This window comes from Schistocerca serialis, chromosome 7 (genome assembly GCF_023864345.2).
Source record: "Schistocerca serialis cubense isolate TAMUIC-IGC-003099 chromosome 7, iqSchSeri2.2, whole genome shotgun sequence".
In the NCBI taxonomy this organism is placed as follows: domain Eukaryota; kingdom Metazoa; phylum Arthropoda; class Insecta; order Orthoptera; family Acrididae; genus Schistocerca; species Schistocerca serialis.
The window spans coordinates 433,572,260-433,598,608 of record NC_064644.1 but is presented as its reverse complement, the minus strand read 5'-3'; the positions used below and the strand labels follow the sequence as shown (position 1 = coordinate 433,598,608).

Sequence of the window (26,349 nt, the reverse complement as noted above, 5' to 3'; positions counted from 1 at the left end):
GCTCCAAAATGTTTTATTTGGCACATAAACAACTGACACGTAAGTTCTATGGAATGCCATAACAAAAGCAAAATTCAAACAAATAGTACAATGAGCACATTATGTTTCTACAGGCAGTATCTTGTTGAAGAAAATAAAGTCTTACTTTTTCATGTACTATATGACATACGTTACATTAACAAGGTTGCCGCAAGTTTCCCCAAGTGAAATTCCCTGATATTTCCCTGATTTCCAGACAAGTTTTACAGTTTTTTCCCTGACAAATTTTGAGATCTCAATGGTAAGTAAATACATAAGTTGACAAAAAAATATAAGGACGTCTGTATTTCTCCCCCATGTGAGCAAAAAGCTTAAGTACTAACATCAACATCTTTTGTAATGAACTGTTTTTAGATGGAGAAAACAAGGCAGATGGTATGTGTGTTTCACTAGGACCACTGTCATTATTTTATTTCAATAAAACTAAACACATCTGGTGACAAAAACATGCATTTTCTTGGAGTCGCAAGATAGATTTAAAATACCTTTGCTGATTTCTGAAATAACTGCGCAAAAAAGAAGAAGTGTATAAGGCAGGGACGAGTTGCGTAAACCAATACAATAGGTGACCACCAATAAAGTGTTTTCTTTCGAGAAATATACGAGTATACAGTGTACAAACTACCAGAAACTACCAAAATTTTCTCCTCCTTATCATCCATACTTTCTAATATATAAACTACTTTTGAAGTTCCAAAATGTACTACAGGAAATAAAATGTCTATAAAACGCCACACTGTACAATGTACTTGCGGTGAGACAGTCGCAAGTCCTGAAATTCATTGCCCATTGGTCTCTGGCCTGCCGAGGGGCACCTTGGTCTTGGGTCTATGGAAAAAAAACACGAAAATCCGCCGCATTATGCCACACACAAACAGACCCGACTTACAGGGAGATCGGCGAGACTAGATCCGACAGGCAGGGCCTGCACAATGGGCTTCAGATCTGCAGGCACGATCCCTTTGAGATACCCTCAGAAATGGCCTGTGTTTGGCCCGTTCACTCGTGTGGCCAGCTGTTCACGTATCACACACAGTATGTTGATCAAATGAGACCAAGGTGATAAATCCATTCACAGACAACTTGCGAAAATACTCTGAGAATCAATACTAATGCAAGTGGGTAGCAACTCACCTTAAAGATAATTGCTCAGCCACAGACAAGGCATGTAGAAAAGACAATCACACTCTCACAGCTAAATTTTCGGCCATAGCCTTCATCATAAAATGACACACACACACACACACACACACACACACACACACACACACACACACACACACACACACACACACACAAAACTGCCACCTCTGGCCGATGCGTCAACATTTTCTAAAAATCGGATCCAAACAAAGCACTACTCACGCCTTCCTGCCTCTCTTTGGCAGCTGCTAGAAGTGGTGGCGGCACTAACTGAAAGCTGAGGGTAGTGTTAGGAAGGGGAAAAGCAGTAAGAATAAGGGAGTAGGGAAGCGGTGCATGTTCTCAGCGGTGCCCAGTCAGTGACGATCCATGACATCTCAGTAAACAAACCATTTCATCTACTGAGACAAAAATGAGATGTTTTCCAGTGTATGTTGTTTTTTTACTGATGTTTTCCTGACGCATTTGAAATTCCCTGATTTCCAGAACTTGTGGCAACCCTGATTAACTGTTGCTCGTAATTAAAAATGTAATTCCGTTATAGACAGAACGCAGCCCCATTGTGAATGCTGTTCTCAAACAGTTGGCTGACGTTCGTAAGGAGCTGGAAATCGTCCTGACTACTGTCAAATGATTGACAGCTGCTGTGAATCAGTACGTTAGAAGAGCTCTCTAGAGTCGTATACCTGTGATATCTGATTCCGTGGATTCTGGGTCCTCTGCAGGAAGTATTGGGTCTGTCATTACCCATCCACTTGACTGCAAATGGCCTGTCAATGGTAGATCTAGGCATCCTGTACAGGGTGGATGGGGACTAGGGAGGACTCAGAGTGTTGTACTAATCCCCCAAACCACAAGCTTGAGATGCTGTCTTTCACTGAAACTGAAATTGAGCCAGTGGGACTAACTTCACCCATTTTGGGGAAACCTGTTTTGTCTGGTGTCGGGAGGAGGCAAATACAAAAGGGTAGGGTCTATTAATCGTCAGCAGTTAAAATGTGCAGTGAATGATGGTACCCCTTAGGGATATGGCAGCAAGGGGCAGGAAAGGATATGATGTTCACTCAGTGTGCATGCCTGGGGGCCTCGTTCAACATGTTGAAAAGGCTATTCCAGCAGCCACTGAGGGGACTTCAAAGGTTCTATGACAAGCAAGGCTGTGAGTTCCTGGACTTGCACCGCAGGGTTGAGAACTGTAAGGTCCCTAAATAGGTCAGGTGTCCACTACACATCAGAAAATGCTACGCAAATAGCTGACTGTGTGTGAGTGGTGCACACAAGCGTTTTTTTAGGGTAGTCGACTCTCTATCCAATCCATGTAACAATAGCTATAGGAAACTCTGAAATATCAGGGAAAGAGCAAAATAAATGCCTTCCACAGGAGAGATTATTAAAATCCTACTGGTAAATTGCTGAAGCATTTGCAACAAAGTGCAAGAGTTGGAAGTGCTCATGAAAAGCACTGAAGCTCATATAATACTAGGTACAGAAAGCTGGTTAACGTTGGAAAATGATAGCAGTGAGATTCTTGGGGAAAATTTAAGCATATATCAAAAGGGTAGGCAAATGGGAAATGGACATGATGTATGTGTTGCAGGAGACAAGAAACTCAAATCCAACAAGATAAAAAATTGAAGCTGCATGTGAGATTGTTTGGACAAAACTCAGTATCAGAGGTGGGTATAAAATCATAATTGGATCCTTCTATTGCCCACCAGACTTATCTCCTGGTGGAAACAAAAACTTCAGAGAAAACGTGAGTTCACTTGTATGTAAGTTCTCCAATCATACTGTAATCATCGGTGGAGACAATAATCATCCAACAATTAATTGGGAAAATTACATTTTTGTTAGTGGTGGGTATGTTAAGACATCCTGTGAAACTTTACTAAATGCCTTATCTGAAAACTACCTAGAAGAGATAGTTAAGAACCCCACTCATAATGGATCTAATAGCAACAAAACGACATAACCTCTTTCAGGATGTCCACATCGAAACTAGTATCAGTGACCACAACACAGTTGTAGCAATAATGATTACGAAAGTAGAATGGAAACTAAAACAAGTAGAGAGAGATATATGTCTGGTAAAGTAGATAAAAAATCTGTAATGTCTTATCTCAATGAGGAACTTTAAACTTTCAGCACAGGTCAGGAGCATGTAGAGGAACTCTGGCTCAAGTTTAAAAGAACAGTTGACCACATGCTGGGTAGATATGTACCCAGGAGAATGCTTCATAACGGAAAGGCGACCTCTGTAGTATACAGTCACTGTTAAGAAACTTCTAAAGAAACAGAGATCGCTGCAAAATAGGTGTAAAACAAAGCATAGGGCTGTAGATAGACAGATGCTCAATGAAACACATTTGGCTGTTAAGAGAGCAATATGTGATGCCTCCAATGACTACCATAGCAGAATACTGTGAAATGATCTTTCACAAAATCCAAAGAAATTCTAGTCATATGTAAGGGCTGTTAGTGGCACCAAAGTTAGTGTCCAGACCCTAGCAAATGAGACAGATATTGAAATTGAGGGCAGCAAACCAAAGCTGAAATGCTTAACTCCATTTTCAAATGTTACTTTACAAAAGAAAACCTTGCCCCAATTTAACTCTTATGCCACTGAAAAGATAAATGAAATAAGTATTAGTGTCAGTGGTGCTGAGAAACGGCTGAAATCGTTAAAACTGAACAAGGCTCCGGGGCCTGATGGAATCCCTGTCAGATTCTATACTGAATTTGCAGCTGAGTTAGCCCCTGTTCTCACTATAATCTATTGTAGATCCCTCGAACAAAAAACTGTGCCCAATTCTTGGAAAATGACACAGGCCACACTCATCTACAAGAGTAGTAGAAATGATCCACAAAACTACCATCCAATATCCTCGACATTGATTTTTTGTAGAATCCTAGAACATATTGTGAGCTCAAACATAATGATATCTTGAACAGAATGACGTCCTCAATGGCAACTGGCAGGATTTTCGAAAACATCAATCACGTGAAACCTAACTCTCACTTTTCTCACATGACATACTGAAAGATTCGGATCAAGGCAACCGGGTAGATGCAGTGTTTCTTTATTTTCAAAAAGCATTTGACTCAGTACTGCACCTATGCTTATTGTCAAAAGTACCATCATATGGGGTATCACAAGAAATTTGTGATTGGATTGAGGACTTTTTTGTAGGAGGACACAGCATGTTATCTTGGATACAGTGCCATCATCAGATTTAGAAGCAACTTTGGGTGTGCCCCAGGGAAGTGTGTTAGGACTCTTGCTGTTCATGTTGTATATTAGTGATCTTGCACACAATGTTAATAGTAAAAACGCGCTTTTTGCAGATGATGAAGTGTATCTATAATAAAGTACAATATGAGAGAAGCTTCATAAATATTCGGCCAGATCTTGGTAAGCTTTCAACATTGTGAAGAGATTGGCAACTTGCTCTAAATGTTCAAAAATGTAGAATTGTGCACTTCACTAAGAGAAAAAACGTAGTATCCTATGACTATAATATGAATGAGTCACTGCTGGAATCAGTTAGCTCATACAAATACAAGGGTGTAATACTCTACAGGAATATGAAATGGAATGATCACATAGGTTCAGTTGTGGATAAAGCAGGTGGCGGACTTAGGTTTATTTGTAGAATACTGGGAAGTGCAATCAGTCTACTACAGGGATTGCTTACAAATCACTAGTGCAACCCATCCTTGAATATTGCTGAAGTGTGTGGAACCTGTATCAGATAGGACCAACAGGGGATATTGAACATATACAGAGACGGCCAGCATGAATGGTCACAGGTATGTTTAATCCAGGAGAGAGTGTCACTGAGATACTGAAGGAACTGAAATGGCAGACTTTTGAATACAGATGTAAACTATCCTGAGAAAGTCTAAAGTTTCAAGAACCACATTTAAATGATTACTCTGGAGATATACTACAACCTCCTACATACCGCTAACACAGGGATCATGAGGATAAGATTAGAATAATTACTACATGCACCGAAGCATTCAATCATTCTTCGAGCACACCATACTTTTGAATGGAACAGGAAGAAGCCCTAATAACTGGTACAATGGGACCTACTCTCTGCCATGCAGCTCACAGTGGTTTGTAAAGTATGGAAGTAGATGTAGATGTAGGTAGACCCTGTATGTTATTAAATAAAATGAATTATTCATAACAGATACTACTACAGCATAAATCCTCAATTAAGTACATCCATATTTCACAATGAATCTTGAAATATGCATAACAAAAGGTGGGAAATAATTACAGACATGCTGTAATATATGTAGATAATTGTATTAAATGACTGTTCTTGGTAGAATATTTGAAATATGACAAATGAAAAAACGTATCATATTCTACAACATTTATTATTTTAAAAACTGTTTTTTGGCTGTTACACTATCATCAGATACATATTCATCTTTGTACCCTTTGTACATGCCCAGCTGAAAACCAGTATGTAAAATAATAAATGTAGAATATTATACAGGTGTTGTGTTTTGTGATAAGAAATGATACTTGTCAGTACAAACCTAAGAGAGGTGGAAGCCAGTTAACATTAGCTTCTGTATGTGAGTCAAGGAAAATAAGAACATCTGAAGTTGCTTTTCTTGCACCAGCCAAACGTGCCCGAATAAGACCAGATCTTTCAGGTAAGTGAATAACTTTGACCTTGGGTAGATTTTCAGCTACATATTTATCAAGCTTCTCTTTGCAATGCTCTGTAAAATAAATAAAAAAACATACAAATATGGGTTGCTGACAAGACATAAAAATACAACTCACAGCAATAGAACAACTTTTATAAAAAACAAAGAGTGTTTTTGAAATAATGCCACTTCAACTATTTTGCAGGTGCATTTATTGTGGTAACTCAGGGAAGATAATTTTTTTGCTATCCTATTACAATTGTGATCAAATGACACATATATTTTTGATAATTTTATTTTTGTCATTTAGGACCAAAAACTATGGTGGTAAATATATCACCATGGCATGTGTGTGAGGTATTAATACACTATGGTGGTAAATGGATTTGATACTTCCCTTTTGTGAGCTGTTAAGTGTTGCCATTACACATAAAAAAATAATGAAGAGTGTTTTCTGTTTCTACTTTACTTTTTTTTTTACTTTATTTACAAAATAATTGTTGTTGTTGTTGTTGTTGTTGTTGTTGTCGTCGTCGTCTTCAGTCCTGAGACTGGTTTGATGCAGCTCTCCATGCTACTGTACCCTGTGCAAGCTTCTTCATCTCCCAGTACCTACTGCAACCTACATCCTTCTGAATCTGCTTAGTGTATTCATCTCTTGGTCTCCCCCTACGATTTTTACCCTCCACGTTGCCCTCCAATATTAAATTGGTGATCCCTTGATGCCTCAGAACATGTCCTACCAACCGATCCCTTCTTCTGGTCAAGTTGTGCCACAAACATCTCTTCTCCCCAATCCTATTCAATACTTCCTCATTAGTTATGTGATCTACCCATCTAATCTTCAGCATTCTTCTGTAGCATCATATTTCGAAAGCTTCTATTCTCTTCTTGTCCAAACTATTTACCGTCCATGTTTCACTTCCATACATGGCTACACTCCATACAAATACTTTCAGAAATGACTTCCTGACACTTAAATCTATACTCGATGTTAACAAATTTCTCTTCTTCAGAAACAATTTCCTTGCCATGGCCAGTCTACATTTTATATCCTCTCTACTTCGACCATCATCAGTTATTTTACTCCCTAAATAGCAAAACTCCTTTACTACTTTAAGTGTCTCATTTCCTAATCTAATACCCTCAACATCACCCGACTTAATTCGACTACATTCCATTATCCTCGTTTTGCTTTTGTTGATGTTCAGCTTATATCCCCCCTTCAAGACACCATCCATTCCATTCAACTGCTCTTCCAAGTCCTTTGCTGTCTCTGACAGAATTACAATGTCATCGGCGAACCTCAAAGTTTTTATTTCTTCTCCTTGGATTTTAATACCTACTCCGAATTTTTCTTTTGTTTCCTTTACTGTTTGCTCAATATACAGATTGAATAACATTGGGGAGAGGCTACAACCCTGTCTTACTCCCTTCCCAACCAATGCTTCCCTGTCATGTCCCTCGACTCTTATAACTGCCATCTGGTTTCTGTACAAATTGTAAATAGCCTTTCGCTCCCTGTATTTTACCCCTGCCACCTTTAGAATTTGAAAGAGAGTATTCCAGTCAACATTGTCAAAAGCTTTCTCCAAGTCTACAAATGCTAGAAATGTAGGTTTGCCTTCCCTTAATCTTTCTTCTAGGATAAGTCGTAAGGTCAGTATTGCTCACGTGTTCCAGTATTTCTACGGAATCCAAACTGATCTTCCCCAAGGTCGGCTTCTACTAGTTTTTCCATTCGTCTGTAAAGAATTTGTGTTAGTATTTTGCAGCTGTGGCTTATTAAACTGACTGTTCGGTAATTTTCACATCTGTCAACACCTGCTTTCTTTGGGATTGGAATTATTATATTATTCTTGAAGTCCGAGGGTATTTCGCCTGTTTCATACATCTTGCTCACCAGATGGTAGAGTTTTGTCAGGAATGGCTCTCCCAAGGCCGTCAGTAGTTCCAATAATTGTCACCAATATTAAAATTTATTTACCATAACGTGAAAACAATCCTTGAAACTTTATCATGCAACAAAGGGATGAGCTAACATAGGTCACAATAATGTATATTGCAGATGCAATGCAATGTGTTTCAACAACAGTTGTGATTCCAAGACAAACAGAATCGGATTGTTACAGCAATTTTCATACGTCTGGTGCAGCGTTCTACCACAAGATGCCAGGCATAGACAGATATGGTAAGACATATTCCCAAAAGCTTTGGGATACACCTAAGTTGGTAAGTATGCTTCCTAAGGACCACAAATGAGGGATGAATTATGTGGTATGTATACTTCCAAAGCCACTTCCGGAAACTACTTTGGACGTAACCATACTTCCCAACAACCATTAAAACACCACTGTTTAGTGGGACAGTTACTTCCAAATAGTCCTAAAGGCTGTATTTCACAACATACAGAAACTATGGCTAGTGCAGTGGACTGCCACTAAACGCCAGGAGCATAAAGAAGTGGTACCACATATTCCCTTAAATGCTGTAAAGAAATACATGTAGTAGGAAGTATATCCCCCATAGCCCGAGAAAGGGTTAATAGTTGTTCTAAAACTGAAGTTAAAAACATTTAAAATTAGAGCTACAAAACCCAGTATTTTAATTCCTCTACTGTCAAGTAGCATTTTTAACATTATAGAGTAACACAACTTTCAATTATAATTCCTCTACTGTCAAGTAGCATTTTTAACATTATAGAGTAACACAACTTTCAATTATAATTCCTCTACTGTCAAGTAGCATTTTTAACATTATAGAGTAACACAACTTTCAATTATAATTCCTCTACTGTCAAGTAGTATTTTTAACATTATAGAGTAACACAACTTTCAATTATAAAGTACAACAGTATGGAACCCTTATAGCAGCTATAAAATGTAACAATTAGTCCTCCCAGCTTTGTTTTTGATTTAAGGCGTAATATCACAGAAACAAAATTGATGAGAAGGGACAAGAATGAGAATAACAATGAGCTAGAAGTCCACCTTAGGTAAGACACAGAAGATCAACTGAAAATATTCAGATTACTGGAAAGCAGAATTACAGAAAACTAGCCATATGAAGGAGGCAAGTACAGGCAGACATACATTGCCTGACTACAGAGATTTCAAAATGGAAATAAATTTACAAAAAACTTGGCAGTATGAGCACATGATCAAAATGCTGTTGCAGCACCAATGACCTGGATTCATGTACTGATTCAGCTGGGAAGGGAATTACAAAGTCATTGTATCCTCTCCTGAGGCAAGCTGCCCACAACTATTGTTAAGTTGCAGCTTTAATTTCTGCAGCAATGCGTCTAGGTATATCGTTAAGAACACCATGTCGTTTGTTAATTCACACAGCTCTTTAGAAGAAACAACTGATTTTGAATTTCCTCTGCGCTCTTTAGTTTATATTCCTAAATTTCCTACAGGTTTGTGTACTTATCAGGCACAGCTCCTCATTTTAATTCCGTCTAGAGTATACTTCTGTCATCCATAGAATGGATTGGAACTACAATTACTGTGTTCAAATAGGGGCTGAGTTGGTGACCCTTTGCCCACAGCTCCACGTGGTGCTGGTTTCAATCATGTAGCTTGAGGCCGTTGCCAATGGGTACCAATGTGGTGGGCAGGACAGGAGGATCCAAGGGACGTTTGGTACATCCCACTGTCTCCCAAATGGCCCATTACTGTGGCCCCTCAGGTACTGCCAACATTGATGTTGAGCCCTCACTGATGGTCAAGTGAGATGCTGTTCCATGGTGTGGCAGCAGCTGATGAAATAAGGGCAGGCACCTGCACCTGGTTCAGGATGTTTATCAGACACAGACAGATGAACAGGTTTCGGCCGCTGTGTGTCTGATAAACATCCTGAGCCAGATGGAGGTGCCTGCTCAATTTCGGAGAAACCTTTCGCCCTGAAGATCTGGGAAGTCACAGAGGGTGGGTTTACTGGTAGTTGGTACCACCTATGTTAGGCGTGTAATGGGATGCCTTAGGGATGTGGCTGTGGCTGTGAAAGATAGTAATGAATCCAGTGTGCGCACTGCATGGATACTGGGAGGAGTGATTCCAGATGTGGAATGAGTCTTCTGGATTCCACAAAGAGCACAGGATGCAACCAACAGTGAAGGTGGTGGCTCATATCAGCACTTACAATGTGTATAACTTTGGATCACAAGAGCTTCTCTCTGGTTTTAGGCAGCTAGATGAAGTGGTAAAGACCTATTACCCTTATGTGTATCCTACAATAATATAGATAACTATTGTATTGAGACTGAACTGTATCACATAAATCAGAATGTCTTAAGATAATCAATAAATTTTGCAATACCGTTGAACCACAACACACACTTAAGACAAAAACAAAAAACAAAAAAAAGATGCCCTCTGAAAGAATTATCCAAATGGGACAGAAATCAGTAGACATGATGTACATATATAGACAAAAATATGCTAACAATTTCAGAAAATCTGGATGATTTGTTCAAGACAGCAAGTTAATAATGTGTTGGTCCACATCTGTCCCTTATGCAAGCAGTTAGTTAGCTTGGTACTGATTGACAAGAGTTGTTGGATGGGCCTTCTGTGGGACACCATGCCAAATTCTGTCCAATTGGCACATTAGATTGTCAAAATCCCAAGCTGGTTGGTGGACCAAACCCATAACGCTCCAAACATTCTAAATTGGGGAGAGACCCGGTGATCTTGCTGGCTAAGGTAGTGTTCGGTAGGCACGGCGACAAGCAGTAGAAACTAGCGCCATGTGCAAGTGGGCAGTATCTTGCTGAAATATAAGCCCGGGATGGCTTACCTTGAAGGGTAACAACAAAACAGCATGGAATATCGTCAATGTACCACTGTGCTATAAGCGTGCTGTGGATGACAACCAAAAGGGTCCTGCTATGAAATGAAAAGGCACCCCAGATCGTCACTCCTGGCTGTCGGGCCATATGGTGGGCAACAATCAGGTTGGTATTCCATGGGACATCTCCAGAGACAACTTTGCTGATCATCAGGGCTCAGTTTGATGCAGAACTCATCACTAAAGACAATTCTACTACATTCAATTAGATTTCAGGCCAAAGACATGTCTGGAGATGACCCAGACAGCAAGGGAATACCAATATGAACTGTCAACCACACAGACAACAACAAGGTGTGACGGTCTGGGATGCCGTTTCACTTCATAGCAACTCCTCTTTCGCTGTCATCCATGGTACCCCTACAGCACAGCAGTACATTGACAATGTTATACATCCTGTTTTATTACTCTTCAAGTCAAACTATCCTGGCCTACATTTCAGCAAGATAATGCCTGGCTGAGCACGACGACAGTTCCTACTGCTTGTCTTCATGCTTACCAAACCCCACCTTGGCCAGCAAGGTTGTTGGATCTTCCCCCAATTGAGAACATTTTGAGCATTATGGCCAGGACTCTCAAACTAGCTCAGGATTTTGACAATTTAACACACCAACTGGACAGAATTTAGCACGATATCTCTCAGGAGGACATCCTACAACTCTATCAATCAATGCCAAGAAACATAACTGCTTGCATAAAGGGCCAGAGGTGCACTAATGAGTTACTGGCTTGCACTATTTGTGAAGCTTTTTCTCTTGAATGAATCATCTATTTTTTTCTGAAATTGTAATCATTTGTTCGTCTGCACCTGTACATCACACCTACCAATTTCCGTCTCATTTGGGTAATTCTTTCATGACATGTCCCCATTTTTCTTGTCAAAATTAATTAGCTGAACTTTTCATTCTAAATTCACAGTTTCCTGCCAAACAAGTATATGGCTATTAAATAATCATTATCAATTTCATTTAAATCATCTTATTGACGCATAAACACAAAATCACCTTTAGAGCTAAAATCATCAACAAGTATTATCTCCCTGAGTAATTCTGGGGGAGATCTGTTGATCGCACTGACGACAGTCCTCAGAAGTGTGCTCCAGTGTTCATTATGAAATGGAACAATGATGCTCACTGTGGGAAGTTTTTTCAAGTACTTCTTTGACTTGCACCTGAAATTGATAAAAGTGTCACAAAGGTCAGAAACGATTATTATGTGTAACACTTACTATAAGTAACAACAAATAAACTAAATCTAATGACTACTGGTTACGAAGCCTGTGCGTAACATTACTCACTCAACTATACTTTCAACTGTTCTGAAACATCAAAAAAGTCATCTGAAGTTCTACTTCAGGGAAGAAGTGGTAAGAGAGAAACTGGATTACTTACACAAGGAAACTTAAATTATTAAAACTTGCATAATTTTTATACTCTGCAAAAATTATGTCAGTAAGCAGAGTGCCTAACTAAATGGGAATGTTGCTGTAGCAATATATGAACATGAAAATAGTCTGCAATCAACTAGTCTTCAGATATCTTTTCTAACACCACATTTATAAAGCTTCTATTCTCTCCTTGTCAGTACAGTTTATCAAGGCAGCAGTTGACAAGGGATTGAGACAAGGCTTTAGCTTATATCCCATGTTATTAATTCTGTACTTGGAGCAAGCAGTAAAAGAAAGTAATGACTAATTTGAAACACATAGTAGGAAAGTTCTGGCAGAAAGTAAATAATTTAGGAGTAAAGACTCCCTTCTGTCAAACACACACACACACACACACACACAAACACACACACACACACACACCTGTGTCCTTAGATTGTACTGGCTAGACACATAATGCCGGGATCACATTTCGGAAGGTGTACTAGGAAGGAGTGGGGTTAAATCAGGTGGTAATATGCGACTGGCAGGAAGATGGGTTGGACGTGGGCAGTCGACAGCTCAGGGGGAAGTAGCAGGTTTGCTGAGTAGGAGTGCAGAAAGGAGAGGTCAAAGGTGCACTGGTACTGAAGCCAGTGGGTGTGTCGCACAATGAAAGTGATGTGGAATGTGGACTGGGAGGTGGTGACTGGGCAGAGGAAGGGAAAACTGTTGGGTAGAGGGTTGTCATACTGACATAAAAGGCTCTGCGGTGATTGCAGTGGAGTTGTTATATGACATGGCTGCTATCACACAGGGGGTCCTACCTGTGACAGGACTGGAGCAGGAAGTGCCCTGGGAAGGATATGGTTCATGTTGTTCCAACCCAATGTGATAGTGGGTGATGAAGGAGGTATTCCTTTGTAGCAGATTTTTGTGGATGGTATGAGGACTGGGGAAGGGAGAGGATATGGCAGGGAAAATCTGTCTGCACACTATGTTTGTGGCATAGTGCTTAGCTGTAAGGTTTTTATGACTTACCACCTCCTTTCCTGTACGTGACAATAACTTACATGCATCAAGTCACAGAACCATCCTACTGACCTCAGCACCACTTCTTCCACACTCTTCACTCTCCACACACATCCTTTGTTATCCAGTTCCCTTCCAACCACCTAACACTTCCATTCCCCGTGTCATTTCACATTTTCCTAGCACCATCACAGCCACAATGGATCCTTGCTCCATCTGCCTGCATCAGTAGAGAAAAGTATCTATTTCCCAAGCTAAAACCCAGTTCCACTTCCCGTTCCTTAAATGCTGCCTAAGCCAAGGAATTCACTCAGTTCCCCAACAGTCTAATCACATAAACTACCTTTTCTGGATCCCATCTCTCCTTTCACAATGACCATCTTGACAGTCCCTATCCCTCACAAACCTGCTGTCCAAAGCTTGTGGTCTAGTGGTTAGCATTGCTGCCTCTTAATCACAGGGTCCGGGGTTTGATTCCCGGCCAGGTTGGGGATTTTCTTTGCCCAGGGACTGGGTGTGTGTGTTGTCACCACCACCACCACCACCACCACCATTCTTGACAGTGGCTAGAGTATGAGAACTTTTCAAATATGTATCTGTTTCAGGAAGAATATTCAGATTTTATAATCAATTACAGCTTAACTGGTGGCAGAGGTACTTGAATGAATTTTGTAGTCAGTTTAGAAACAGTTAGCAGACAAGTTTGTAGTCAACACTGTAACAATGTTAATCATGTAGCTAATTTGTATAGAATAATTGATTCTGACAAAAATATTTTAGTTTTGAGCTGACGCATGTTGTGGGAACAATGTCAACAGTAATTTGTAAAAGCAGAGTTATGTCAATCTGTATTCAAAAGTCATGAGTCTCTATGTGAGAGCAAATTTAAAAAATTCAGTGGAATACAAAAGTAAAGTACCACAATTTGAGACAATTAAGAAACAAAGGAAGCCACCTGACAAAGTAATATGTAACATAGTGACAAATGAAAATTTGTGATCATATATGAATAAATTACTGTTCTGCTTTACTTTATTTGCAATGTGGACGCAGAATTTTATTACATTACAGGTGATGTTAGGATTTATATTACATAGTGTACTTTGGCGAGTTTGCTAAGTCCTATCTAGATGGTTTATTTCTATGTTCTGTACAAATTGATTAATGACTATAATTTGGGTATGAGTATTGGTGAGCTTTGAAATATTTAATGTTTGACTTTGTTTTATTTATATTTTATACTGGAAACAGTATTGGCTACACTGTATGGTTTCCAAATCCATTTATATAGTGGGTATAGAAACATTGTGGTTATCTTGGGGTTTGTTGTTGTGGTCTTCAGTCCTGAGACTGGTTTGGTGCAGCTCTCCATGCTACTCTATCCTGTGCAAGCTTCTTCATCTCCCAGTACCTACTGCAACCTACATCCTTCTGAATCTGCTTAGTGCATTCATCTCTTGGTCTCCCTCTATGATTTTTACCCTCCACGCTGCCCTCCAATGCTAAATTTGTGATCCCTTGATGCCTCAAAACATGTCCTACCAACCGATCCCTTCTTCTAGTCAAGTTGTGCCACAAACTTCTCCCCAATCCTATTCAATACCTCCTCATTAGCTACGTGATCTACCCACCTTATCTTCAGCATTCTTCTGTAGCACCACATTTCGAAAGCTTCTATTCTCTTCTTGTCCAAACTGGTTATCGTCCATGTTTCACTTCCATACATGGCTACACTCCATACAAATACTTTCAGAAATGACTTCCTGACACTTAAATCTATACTCGATGTTAACAAATTTCTCTTCTTCAGAAACGATTTCCTTGCCATGGCCAGTCTACATTTCATATCCTCTCTACTTCGACCATCATCAGTTATTTTACTCCCTAAATAGCAAAACTCCTTTACTACTTTAAGTGTCTCATTTCCTAATCTAATCCCCTCAGCATCACCCGATTTAATTTGACTACATTCCATTATCCTCGTTTTGCTTTTGTTGATGTTCATCTTAAATCCTCATTTCAAGACACTGTCCATTCCGTTCAACTGCTCTTCCAAGTCCTTTGCTGTCTCTGACAGAATTACAATGTCATCGGCGAACCTCAAAGTTTTTATTTCTTCTCCATGGATTTTAATACCTACTCCGAATTTTTCTTTTGTTTCCTTTACTGCTTGCTCAATATACAGATTGAATAACATCGGGGAGAGGCTACAACCCTGTCTCACTCCTTTCCCAACCACTGCTTCCCTTTCATGCCCCTCGACTCTTATAACTGCCATCTGGTTTCTGTACAAATTGTAAATAGCCTTTTGCTCCCTGTATTTTACCCCTGCCACCTTCAGAATTTGAAAGAGAGTATTCCAGTCAACATTGTCAAAAGCTTTCTCTAAGTCTACAAATGCTAGAAACATAGGTTTGCCTTTTCTTAATCTTTCTTCTAAGATAAGTCGTAAGGTTAGTATTGCCTCACGTGTTCCAACATTTCTACGGAATCCAAACTCATCTTCCCCGAGGTCCGCTTCTACCAGTTTTTCCATTCGTCTGTAAAGAATTCGTGCTCACCAGATGGTAGAGTTTTGTCATGACTGGCTCTCCCAAGGCCATCAGTAGTTCTAATGGAATGTTGTCTACTCCCGGGGCCTTGTTTCGTCTCAGGTCTTTCAGTGCTCTGTCAAACTCTTCACACAGTATCTTATCTCCCATTTCATCTTCATCTACATCCTCCTCCATTTCCATAATATTGTCCTCAAGTACATCGCCCTTGTATAAACCCTCTATATACTCCTTCCACCTTTCTGCCTTCCCTTCTTTGCTTAGAACTGGGTTGCCATCTGAGCTCTTGATATTCATACAAGTGGTTCTCTTTTCTCCAAAGGTCTCTCTAATTTTCCTGTAGGCAGTATCTATCTTACCCCTAGTGAGACAAGCCTCTACATCCTTACATTTGTCCTCTAGCCATCCCTGCTTAGCCATTTTGCACTTCCTGTCGATCTCATTTTTGAGACGTTTGTATTCCTTTTTGCCTGCTTCATTTACTGCATTTTTATATTTTCTCCTTTCATCAATTAAATTCAATATTTCTATATAATAGAAGGAAACATTCCACGTGGGAAAAATTATATATAAAAACAAAGATGAGGTGACTTACCGAACGAAAGCGCTGGCAGGTCGATAGACACACAAACAAACACAAACATACACACAAAATTCAAGCTTTCGCAACAAACTGTTGCCTCATCAGGAAAGAGGGAAGGAGAGGGGAAGACGAAAGGAAGTGGGTTTTAAGGGAGAGGGTAAGGAGTCATTCCAATCCCGGGAGCGGAAAGACTTACCTTTGGGGGAAAAAAGGACAGGTATACACTCGCACACACGCACATATCCATCCACACATACAGCCACAAGCAGACATATTCAATATTTCTTCTGTTACCCAAGGATTTCTATTAGCCCTCGTCTTTTTACCTACTTGATCCTCTGCTGCCTTCACTACTTCATCCCGCAGAGCTACCCATTCTTCTTCTACTGTATTTCTTTCCCCCATTCCTGTCAATTGTTCCCTTATGCTCTCCCTGAAACTCTGTACAACCTCTGGTTCTTTCAGTTTATCCAGGTCCCATCTCCTTAAATTCCCACCTTTTTGCAGTTTCTTCAGTTTCAATCTGCAGTTCATAACCAATAGATTGTGGTCAGAATCCACATCTGCCCCTGGAAATGTCTTACAATTTAAAACCTGGTTCCTAAATCTCTGTCTTACCATTATGTAATCCATCTGATACCTTTTAGTATCTCCAGGATTCTTCCAGGTATACAACCTTCTTTCATGATTCTTGAACCAAGTGTTAGCTATGATTAAGTTATGCTCTGTGCAAAATTCTACAAGGCGGCTTCCTCTTTCATTTCTTCCCCCCAATCCACATTCACCTACTATGTTTCCTTTTCTCCCTTTTCCTACTGACGAATTCCAGTCACCCATGACTATTAAATTTTCGTCTCCCTTCACTACCTGAATAATTTCTTTTATCTCGTCATACATTTCATCAATTTCTTCATCATCTGCAGAGCTAGTTGACATATAAACTTGTACTACTGTAGTAGGCATGGGCTTTGTGTCTATCTTGGCCACAATAATGCGTTCACTATGCTGTTTGTAGTAGCTAACCCGCACTCCTATTTTTTTATTCATTATTAAACCTACTCCTGCATTACCCCTATTTGATTTCGTATTTATAACCCTGTAATCACCTGACCAAAAGTCTTGTTCCTCCTGCCACCGAACTTCACTAATTCCCACTACATCTAACTTTAACCTATCCTTTCCCTTTTTAAATTTTCTAACCTACCTGCCCGATTAAGGGATCTGACATTCCACGCTCCGATCCGTAGAATGCCAGTTTTCTTTCTCCTGATAACGACGTCCTCTTGAGTAGTCCCCGCCCGGAGATCCGAATGGGGGACTATTTTACCTCCGGAATATTTTACCCATTTAATCATTTAATCATACAGTAAAGCTGCATGTCCTCGGGAAAAATTACGGCTGTAGTTTCCCCTTGCTTTCAGCCGTTCGCAGTACCAGCACAGCAAGGCCGTTTTGGTTAATGTTACAAGGCCAGATCAGTCAATCATCCAGACTGTTGCCCCTGCAACTACTGAAAAGGCTGCTGCCCCTCTTCAGGAACCACATGTTTGTCTGGCCTCTCAACAGATACCCCTCCGTTGTGGTTGCACCTACGGTATGGCCATCTGTATCGCTGAGGCATGCAAGCCTCCCCACCAACGGCAAGGTCCATGGTTCATGGGGGGGGGCGTGGTAATGTGCAAAATTGTGTTCCTTATTGAAAAGATTATGGTTAGATAGCAGAGTTAGTTTGGTTCCTACTGGCATACTACAGTAAAGTTATTAAAGATTCTACTGGAGGGAGAGATCTGAATGAAAGTGTTTGTCACAAATAACATGTATCTTCAATAATTCCACATGTAAACATAAAGTATTTCTCAATCACTGCAGAAAAACAGATTTACGAAATAAATCAGAGCTAACTTAATATGAACAAACCAGTAACATATTCCCTGGTCCTGATCTGTGTGAAGCAGATAGTGTTGAAAAAGTACTTGTGATGTGGTACAAAATGTTATTTGTAGTAATATTAAACTATTGATATGATGTTTCTATAAGTTGACTTTACTGCTATTGATGAGGTCCTGAAGTGACTTGGGCATTCAGAATGTATGATGAGAGGAGAGAATTAATGGTAATGTGCCAGGGAATGATTATTATTATTATTTCTTTACTTTCTCAGACGTTAAGTCTGGTTAAAAATGGGAAGTGATGCAGACCTTGATCAAGCATCACTTCCTTTTAACTGTACGGTATATGTTATATTGCATTTAGGAACTTTCGGGTAATTGAACATGTATCAATAATTACGGATTTCTGTAGTTGTATATATATGTTTGGATGTAGCTGTATTGCATTGATGTACTGGTGGATATTGTGTGGTATGACTCCTGTAGTTGATAGTATAATTGGTATGATGTCAACTTTATCCTGATGCCACATGTCTTTGACTTCCTCAGCCAGTTGGAAGTATTTTTCAATTTTTTCTCCTGTTTTCTTTTGTATTTTGCTGTATTGGGTATGGATATTTCGATTAGTTGTGTTAATTTCTTCTTTTTATTGGTGAGTATGATGTCAGGTTTGTTATGTGGCGTTGTTTTATCTGTTATAATGGTTCTGTTCCAGTATAATTTGTATTCATCATTCTCCAGTACATTTTGTGGTGTATACTTGTATGTAGGTATGTGTTGTTTTATTAGTTTATGTTGTATGGCAAGTTGTTGATGTATTATTTTTGCGACATTGTCATGTCTTCTGGGGTATTCTGTATTTGCTAGTATTGTACATCCGCTTGTGATGTGATCTACTGTTTCTATTTGTTGTTTACAAAGTCTGCATTTATCCGTTGTGGTATTGGGATCTTTAATAATATGCTTGCTGTAATACCTGGTGTTTATTGTTAGATCCTGTATTGCAATCATGAATTCTTCCGTCTCACTGTATATATTGCCTTTTCTTAGCCATGTGTTGGATGCGTCTTGATCGATGTGTGGCTGTGTTAGATGATACGGGTGCTTGCCATGTAGTGTTTTCTTTTTCCAATTTACTTTCTTCGTATCTGTTGATGTTATGTGATCTAAAGGGTTGTAGAAGTGGTTATGAAATTGCAGTGGTGTAGCCGATGTATTTATATGAGTGATTGCCTTGTGTATTTTGCTAGTTTCTGCTCGTTCTAGAAAGAATTTTCTTAAATTGTCTACCTGTCCATAATGTAGGTTTTTTATGTCGATAAATCCCCTTCCTCCTTCCTTTCTGCTTAATGTGAATCTTTCTGTTGCTGAATGTATGTGATGTATTCTATATTTGTCGCATTGTGATCGTGTAAGTGTATTGAGTGCTTCTAGGTCTGTGTTACTCCATTTCACTACTCCAAATGAGTAGGTCAATATTGGTATGGCATAAGTATTTATAGCTTTTGTCTTGTTTCTTGCTGTCAATTCTGTTTTCAGTATTTTTGTTAGTCTTTGTCTATATTTTTCTTTTAGTTCTTCTTTAATATTTGTATTATCTATTCCTATTTTTTGTCTGTATCCTAGATATTTATAGGCATCCGTTTTTTCCATCGCTCCTATGCAGTCGCTGTGGTTATCCAATATGTAATCTTCTTGTTTAGTGTGTTTTCCCCTGACTATGCTATTTTTCTTACAGTTGTCTGTTCCAAAAGCCATACTTATATCATTGCTGAATCCTTCTGTTATCTTTAGTAATTGGTTGAGTTGTTGATTTGTTGCTGCCAGTAGTTTTAGATCATCCATGTATAGCAAATATGTGATTTTGTGTGGGTATGTTCCAGTAATATTGTATCCATAATTTGTATTATTTAGCATGTTGGACAGTGGGTTCAGAGCAAGGCAGAACCAGAAAGGACTTAATGAGTCTCCTTGGTATATTCCACGCTTAATCTGTATTGGCTGTGATGTGATATTATTTGAATTTGTTTGGATATTAAGTGTGGTTTTCCAATTTTTCATTACTATGTTTAGGAACTGTATCAATTTAGGATCTACTTTGTATATTTCCAATATTTGTAGTAACCATGAGTGGGGTACACTATCAAAAGCTTTTTGGTAATCAATGTATGCTTAGTGTAGCGACCTTTGTTTAGTTTTAGCTTGATATGTCACCTCTGCATCTATTATCAGTTGCTCTTTACATCCTCGTGCTCCTTTGCAACAGCCTTTTTGTTCTTCATTTATAATTTTGTTCTGTGTTGTATGTGTCATTAATTTCTGTTTAATGACTGAAGTTAATATTTTGTATATTGTTGGTAGGCATGTTATGGGGCGATATTTAGCTGGGTTCGCTGTGTCTGCTTGATCTTTAGGTTTCAGATATGTTATTCCGTGTGTAAGTGTATCAGGGAATGTGTATGGGTCTGCAATGTAACTGTTAAATAATTTAGTTAGATGTGAATGTGTTGAGGTGAACTTCTTTAACCAGAAATTTGCTATTTTATCATTTCCAGGGGCTTTCCAATTGTGAGTAGAATTAATTGCTTGGGTGACTTCATGTTGCAAAATTATCACTTCAGGCATTTGTGGTATCATCTTGTATGTGTCTGTTTCTGCTTGTATCCACCGTGCATGCCTGTTATGTTGTACCGGGTTTGACCATATGTTGCTCCAGAAGTGTTCCATGTCTGTTATGTTTGGTGGATTGTTTATTTTAATGTGTGTGTTATCTATTGTCTGGTAAAATTTCTTTTGGTTTGTGTTGAATGTTTGGTTTTGTTTCCTTCTATTTTCACTTTTTTTGTATCTTCTGAGTCGTTTGGCTAATGCTTGTAATTTCTGCTTCTTTTCGTCTAATTGCTCTGTCGCTTCTTGTTGTGAGATTTTACCTAACCTTTTTCGTTTTTTTTCCGAGATTTCATTTCTTATAAATTGTGTTAGCTGTCCGATGTCTTTTCTCAGTTTTTCTATTTTGATCTGTACCCTGTGTTGCCATGCTGGTTTTGTGGGTTTCTTCTGTGTGTTGGTTGGTTCTGATCTCTGCCTAGTGTGTATATTTAGTGTAGTGAGTGCTCCTATATAAACCAGTAGTTGTAACTCTTCCATAGTTGTGTTTTCATTTATTTTGTTGTGTATTATGGTGTTGATAGTTTTTATTGTTGTTTCGACTTGTGGGTTATTTGGTGGTCTATGCAAGAATGGTCTAATGTCTGTATTTGTGTCTTTGTATTCTATATATGTTAGCTGAAATTTTTCTTCTATATCTAACATCTGTGTCACTTCGTGTTCTATTTGTGCTTGTTCTGGTGGCTGTCTTAAGATTTCGTTTTCCTCTGATTGTTTAATTGGTGCGTGTTGTTCTTTGTTTGTTTGCTCTGGGATGTTTGAGTCCATTACTGTATTTTCCTCTTCTTCTGATTGCACATTATTTTGTTCCAGTATTTGTTGTACTTGTTGTTTGATGTTTTCTAATTCTGACTGGGGTATCCTGTTATTTTTTATTATTACACGGATCTGATCAGCTAGTCGTTGTTCTGTTAAAAATTTTAATTCTGGGTATCTGGTAATAAATGTTGTGTATACTTGTGATCTGTATCCAGTTGTGTTGGTTCCTAGGTTTGTTGCTTGGTAATAACAGAACATGAGGTGTCGATTAACTTCATCTGACCATCTCATCCTCTGTCTTTGTTTTCCTTCTAGTGTGGTTGCAGGAAGCATATCCTGCAAAACACCTCTATTTGGATTTAAATCATTTTCCAGTTGGCTAGCAGTGTCGTTACCATTGTGGGCGGGCATAGGGTTCAAGCGTCGTCCCCGACAATGACGGCGCTTGTCCGAGGCTTCTTTAGTTCTGTCCTGAACCAACTAATCACACTAAAAGGGGGGTTAGCCCTATTAGTGGTTTGTTCTTTTCGTCGCCTTTTACGACTGGCAGAACATACCGGAGGCCTATTCTTTTCCCGGGCCTCCACGGGGATTATTATTATTATTATTATTATTATTATTATTATTATTATTATTATTATTATTATTATTATTATTATTATTATTACTTCTACCATTTTCTGGAATGTAATCTGAAAAACAGTGTAACACAAATTATTAATCACTTATAAATTTCTGTGAATGTAAAAACTAATCTCTGAACATAATTATTTTTGTATTGCTAATTTTGCATCTTTGGTGCGCATTTGATCTTCGTACTGTTTTGTCAGTAAGTTGCAGTATACATTTGGCATGAAGTGATTTGTGTTGGTTGGCTTTCTTTTACAAACATGGGGAGTTGTGATACATGTTTGACTGAAGCAAAAAATATGTTCAGAACACCTGTGGATTTAACTACTCATATAAATAATCAGCAGTTAAGCTTAACCAAAATATCCTCCTGCTACCAACAGGAATGAAAAATAAATCTAGACAACAGAGCCTACAAGATGAAAAAAATACTATGTACTGCAACAAGAAATTTACATCAAGCTAACTGTGATGATAATTACTATCCAATTTATATATGAAGTCTAATGATCCACCTTTATTCTCCAGTGAATCAAGACATTGGAGAAACTCAGTCTAAACTGCAACTGCGTTTAAACAAGGTCTGAGGAGTCATTCTTAATTTTTTATAAAATTCTGTTTTAATTTTTTACAAAATTCTGTATCTATATGATGGGAAACATTAGAACCTCCTACATTAGAACCTCAAACTCTCTGATGGCTACAATCACACTTCTATTTATATTAAGTACACTAACCATCAACAGTACCTACAACTGTCAGCATTTCCATAACAAAAAATCACTCCCATACAGCTTCACCACCAGTGAACAGTGTTTAAAAAACTAGTATTCCCTTGCCCAGTATGCAGAAGACTCATGAGGGCCTTCACAGGCACATATTAACCCCCCCCCCCCCCCCCCCCCCGAAATGTATTCTGCAAACTGGTTTCCCGTGTCATATTCTCACATAGCCCTAATCCTCCCACCATCCACAAGGTCAGCTACAAAGGAGCATCTCCTTCATCACCTAGTATCACTATGGACTGGAACAACTGAACCACATCCTTCACCAGGAGTTTGATTACTTATCATTATGTCTGGAAATTAGGGATAACCTCTGAAGTAGTAATCCATCACCCACCCAACCAACACAACATTCTGGTCCATCAATAGGAGACTCCCACTCCTAATCCCATGTGAAGGAAGGCCAAGGTGCAAGACCTGTCCAATCCACCAACCCAGGATTTCCTACTCCAGTCTAGTTACAGGTTTATCCTACCCCATCAGAGGCAGGGCCACCTGTGAAAGTAAGCATATTATACACCAACTCTGCTGCGCTCAATGCACAGCCTTTTATGACATTATGACAACTAACTAGTTGTCCACCAGAATGACCACTGCCACACAGTGGCCAAGACTAACATTGATCATCCACTGGCACAACATGCAGCTCAGCACCACACACTCTAGTTCAATGGCTGCATCACAACCTGCACCACCTCAATCCCTCCCTCCACCACCAGCTTTTTTGAACTATGTGGACCAGAGTTATACTTGCAACACACTGCTCGCTGCCATAACATTTGTGGCCTCAACCCCTATTAACCCACTGTCAACACACCCTCTTCCCAACAGTTTCTCCTTCCCATGTTGTCATAGCCTCCCAATCCATGCCTTCACGTCACCTCCTTCGTACTCTGCATCCCACTAGCTCTGCTACCCCTATATCACTTTCATAGCCTGTGTACCTATGTACCCTGCCTCCTACATTCCTAGCCAGCAAACCTGTTGACTCTCTTTGAGCCAACAGCTACTGACATCACCCTCTTCTGGCCTCCCGCCTCTCTCTGCCTGTACCCGCCCCAACTGACACACCCCTCACCCTACCCTAGTCAACTTGCTGAAAAGCAATCTTGGCATTGTGTGTCCAGCTGGCACAATGTTCAGGGAAAAAAGTATTAAAACTTTCAGGTTTACCAATGACACTACAATTTTATCAGAAATGGCTAAGGACATGCAAGATCAGCAGAAGTGATTGAATAATCTATAGAAAAAAGATGATCTTAAACAAGCACCAACAAAAGAAAAACAAAAGTTAAATCAGATTATGCTGAGAGAAATAGAATGAAGACACTGCCAGGAAGTTTCACACTGAATATAGTTGAGGAGTTTTGTAATTTGGACAGCAAAATAACTGACAACTGCATATACAGGATGGGGCAGTTACGACTGCTTTGGGAAATATATGGGAAGCTACACATCGGGTTACAAAAAGGGTTATATCAACAGATATTTATCATGAATGGGGGACATCCTATGACATTACACTTGACCCCCCTGCCCCACCCCAGAGGGTGGGAGGGGGGCTCAATTTTGTAATCTTCAATAGGAACCCCCAGTTTTTATTGTGGATACCAGTTCTCCAGAAAAAAACTGGAAGTATTCAACCCATACGAAGAATCCAACCACAACCTGTGATCAACAAAAATGGTGCAGTGGATGTTTTAGCTGTAACAGCTGCATATCCTCACAGTAGTTCACGGCAAATCGCATGAGGTGCAGGAGTTTCATGACAAAGTGTTCTGCACACACTTACCATTGAATATTTCAATGTTGATCTCTCTCCCACCCACTGTGATGGGGCGTGTGTGTGTGTGTGGGGGGGGGGGGGGGGGGGAGGGGGGGGGGGTCGGTCAAGTTTAGTGTCAGTGGATGTTCTCTTCTGAAACAAACAACTTTTATTACAACCTTTTTTTCACCCATGTTGTAGTGTCCAAGATATTTTCACAAACACTTTTAGCCACACCACCTAGTATAAAGTAGAGACTGGCATCAACAAGAAACAAATTTCTGAAAAAAATGTTACATCTACATTTTAACTTGTCTTTTCTGAAAGTATTTGTCTGCAGCACAGCATTACATAATGGTAAAATGTGTACATGTGTACAATAAACAGTGCCAGATACATAGAGGATAGAAGCTCCTGAAGATTGGATGGTGGCTACAGCAATGAAGATGGAAGTGACTGTGTGCTTCTTGCGGGGGGTGTGGGGGGTGGGGGGAGGGGGGGATAAGGGGGGGAGGGGGGGGGGGAATAACAAGAATAATTTTTTTCAGTGTTGTTAGAGGGACTACCAAAATTTTTAGCATTCTTGCCAAAAATGAGAATGTTTTCATACTCTTCTGATATTTAATCCTAACCACTTACAACGTAACATATTAGCTAGATTATAAATTAATTATTAAAATAAGAAGAAAATTCATGCACATATATAATGAATCATACTGATGAATCTTCTTGCACATACCCCTTGTGGCGTATGTCAGGTAAAGCTCGGTCCAGAGCAATCTTATCACTGAGGAGAGCATTGAAACCATTTTCTCTGTACAGAGATTCTTTAAGTGCGGACTCTTCAGGACTAAGGTTTGCTGGTTTCCCGTGTTCACCAATTCCCTTGCGTAAGGCATCTCTCTCAATCTGCTTGTAATCGTGCCAATCAATTTTTTCAGATGCACCAGCAGCTGCTTTATTATTCTATGAAACACAAATAAAAATCATGAACATATTCTGTCGACAAAAAAGTGCCTGTGAATTCTTATAAACTATAACGGCAATAAAACAAAAGTAGCACATGCATGTTTCTACAAGGGAGAGATGTACGAAGTACACATTAAAAAAATTATAGCCTGCAATTGATGGGCAAAGACCAGATTACTTTTTAAATCTCTGCAACTCCTGTAAAACTGTATTAATTGGCAGTTCTGAAAATGTGCATGTCAGCAACAGGAAAAATGTAGGCATTTAGAAGAGTATTATTAATAGATCACAAAAATAAATGAATAGTTAGTGCACAAGGAAACTTTCACTTTAATTTTCTGCTATCCTATACACGCAAGATGAAAAAAGAGAGGGGGTGGATGCAGTTACTAAAATCCTTTCCCATCCTACTCGTCATCTCAATTACTCTTCCAACAAGGACAGAGAAAAAGTATTTCAGAATTTCCATTGGTTACACAAAGGAAAGAAAAGGTTGTTAGTTATAACAATTATAAAAACATCTATGAATGAATACTACCTCCTTGGAATACATATGGCTATTTATCTTAAATTTAAACTAATGAAATTCAAGTTTTTCAAAGGATCATATGCACAGCTGGAAAGTTGGACTTAGTAAGTGTA

The 26,349-nt window shown here is 39.2% G+C and overlaps 1 protein-coding gene across 1 annotated transcript in view; it reads right to left on the bottom strand.

The window, feature by feature from the left end:
• The window catches only part of LOC126412077 (N-acetylgalactosaminyltransferase 6), a 154,622-nt gene that overhangs the window by 63,947 nt on the left and 64,326 nt on the right, over positions 1–26,349 (bottom strand). The window contains exons 3-5 of the mRNA XM_050081481.1: positions 25,478–25,704; positions 11,715–11,881; positions 5,740–5,928 (exon numbers count right to left, since the gene is read on the bottom strand). Of these exons, the coding sequence (XP_049937438.1) occupies positions 5,740–5,928; positions 11,715–11,881; positions 25,478–25,704 (583 nt within the window). The remainder of the gene's footprint in view (positions 1–5,739; positions 5,929–11,714; positions 11,882–25,477; positions 25,705–26,349) is intronic.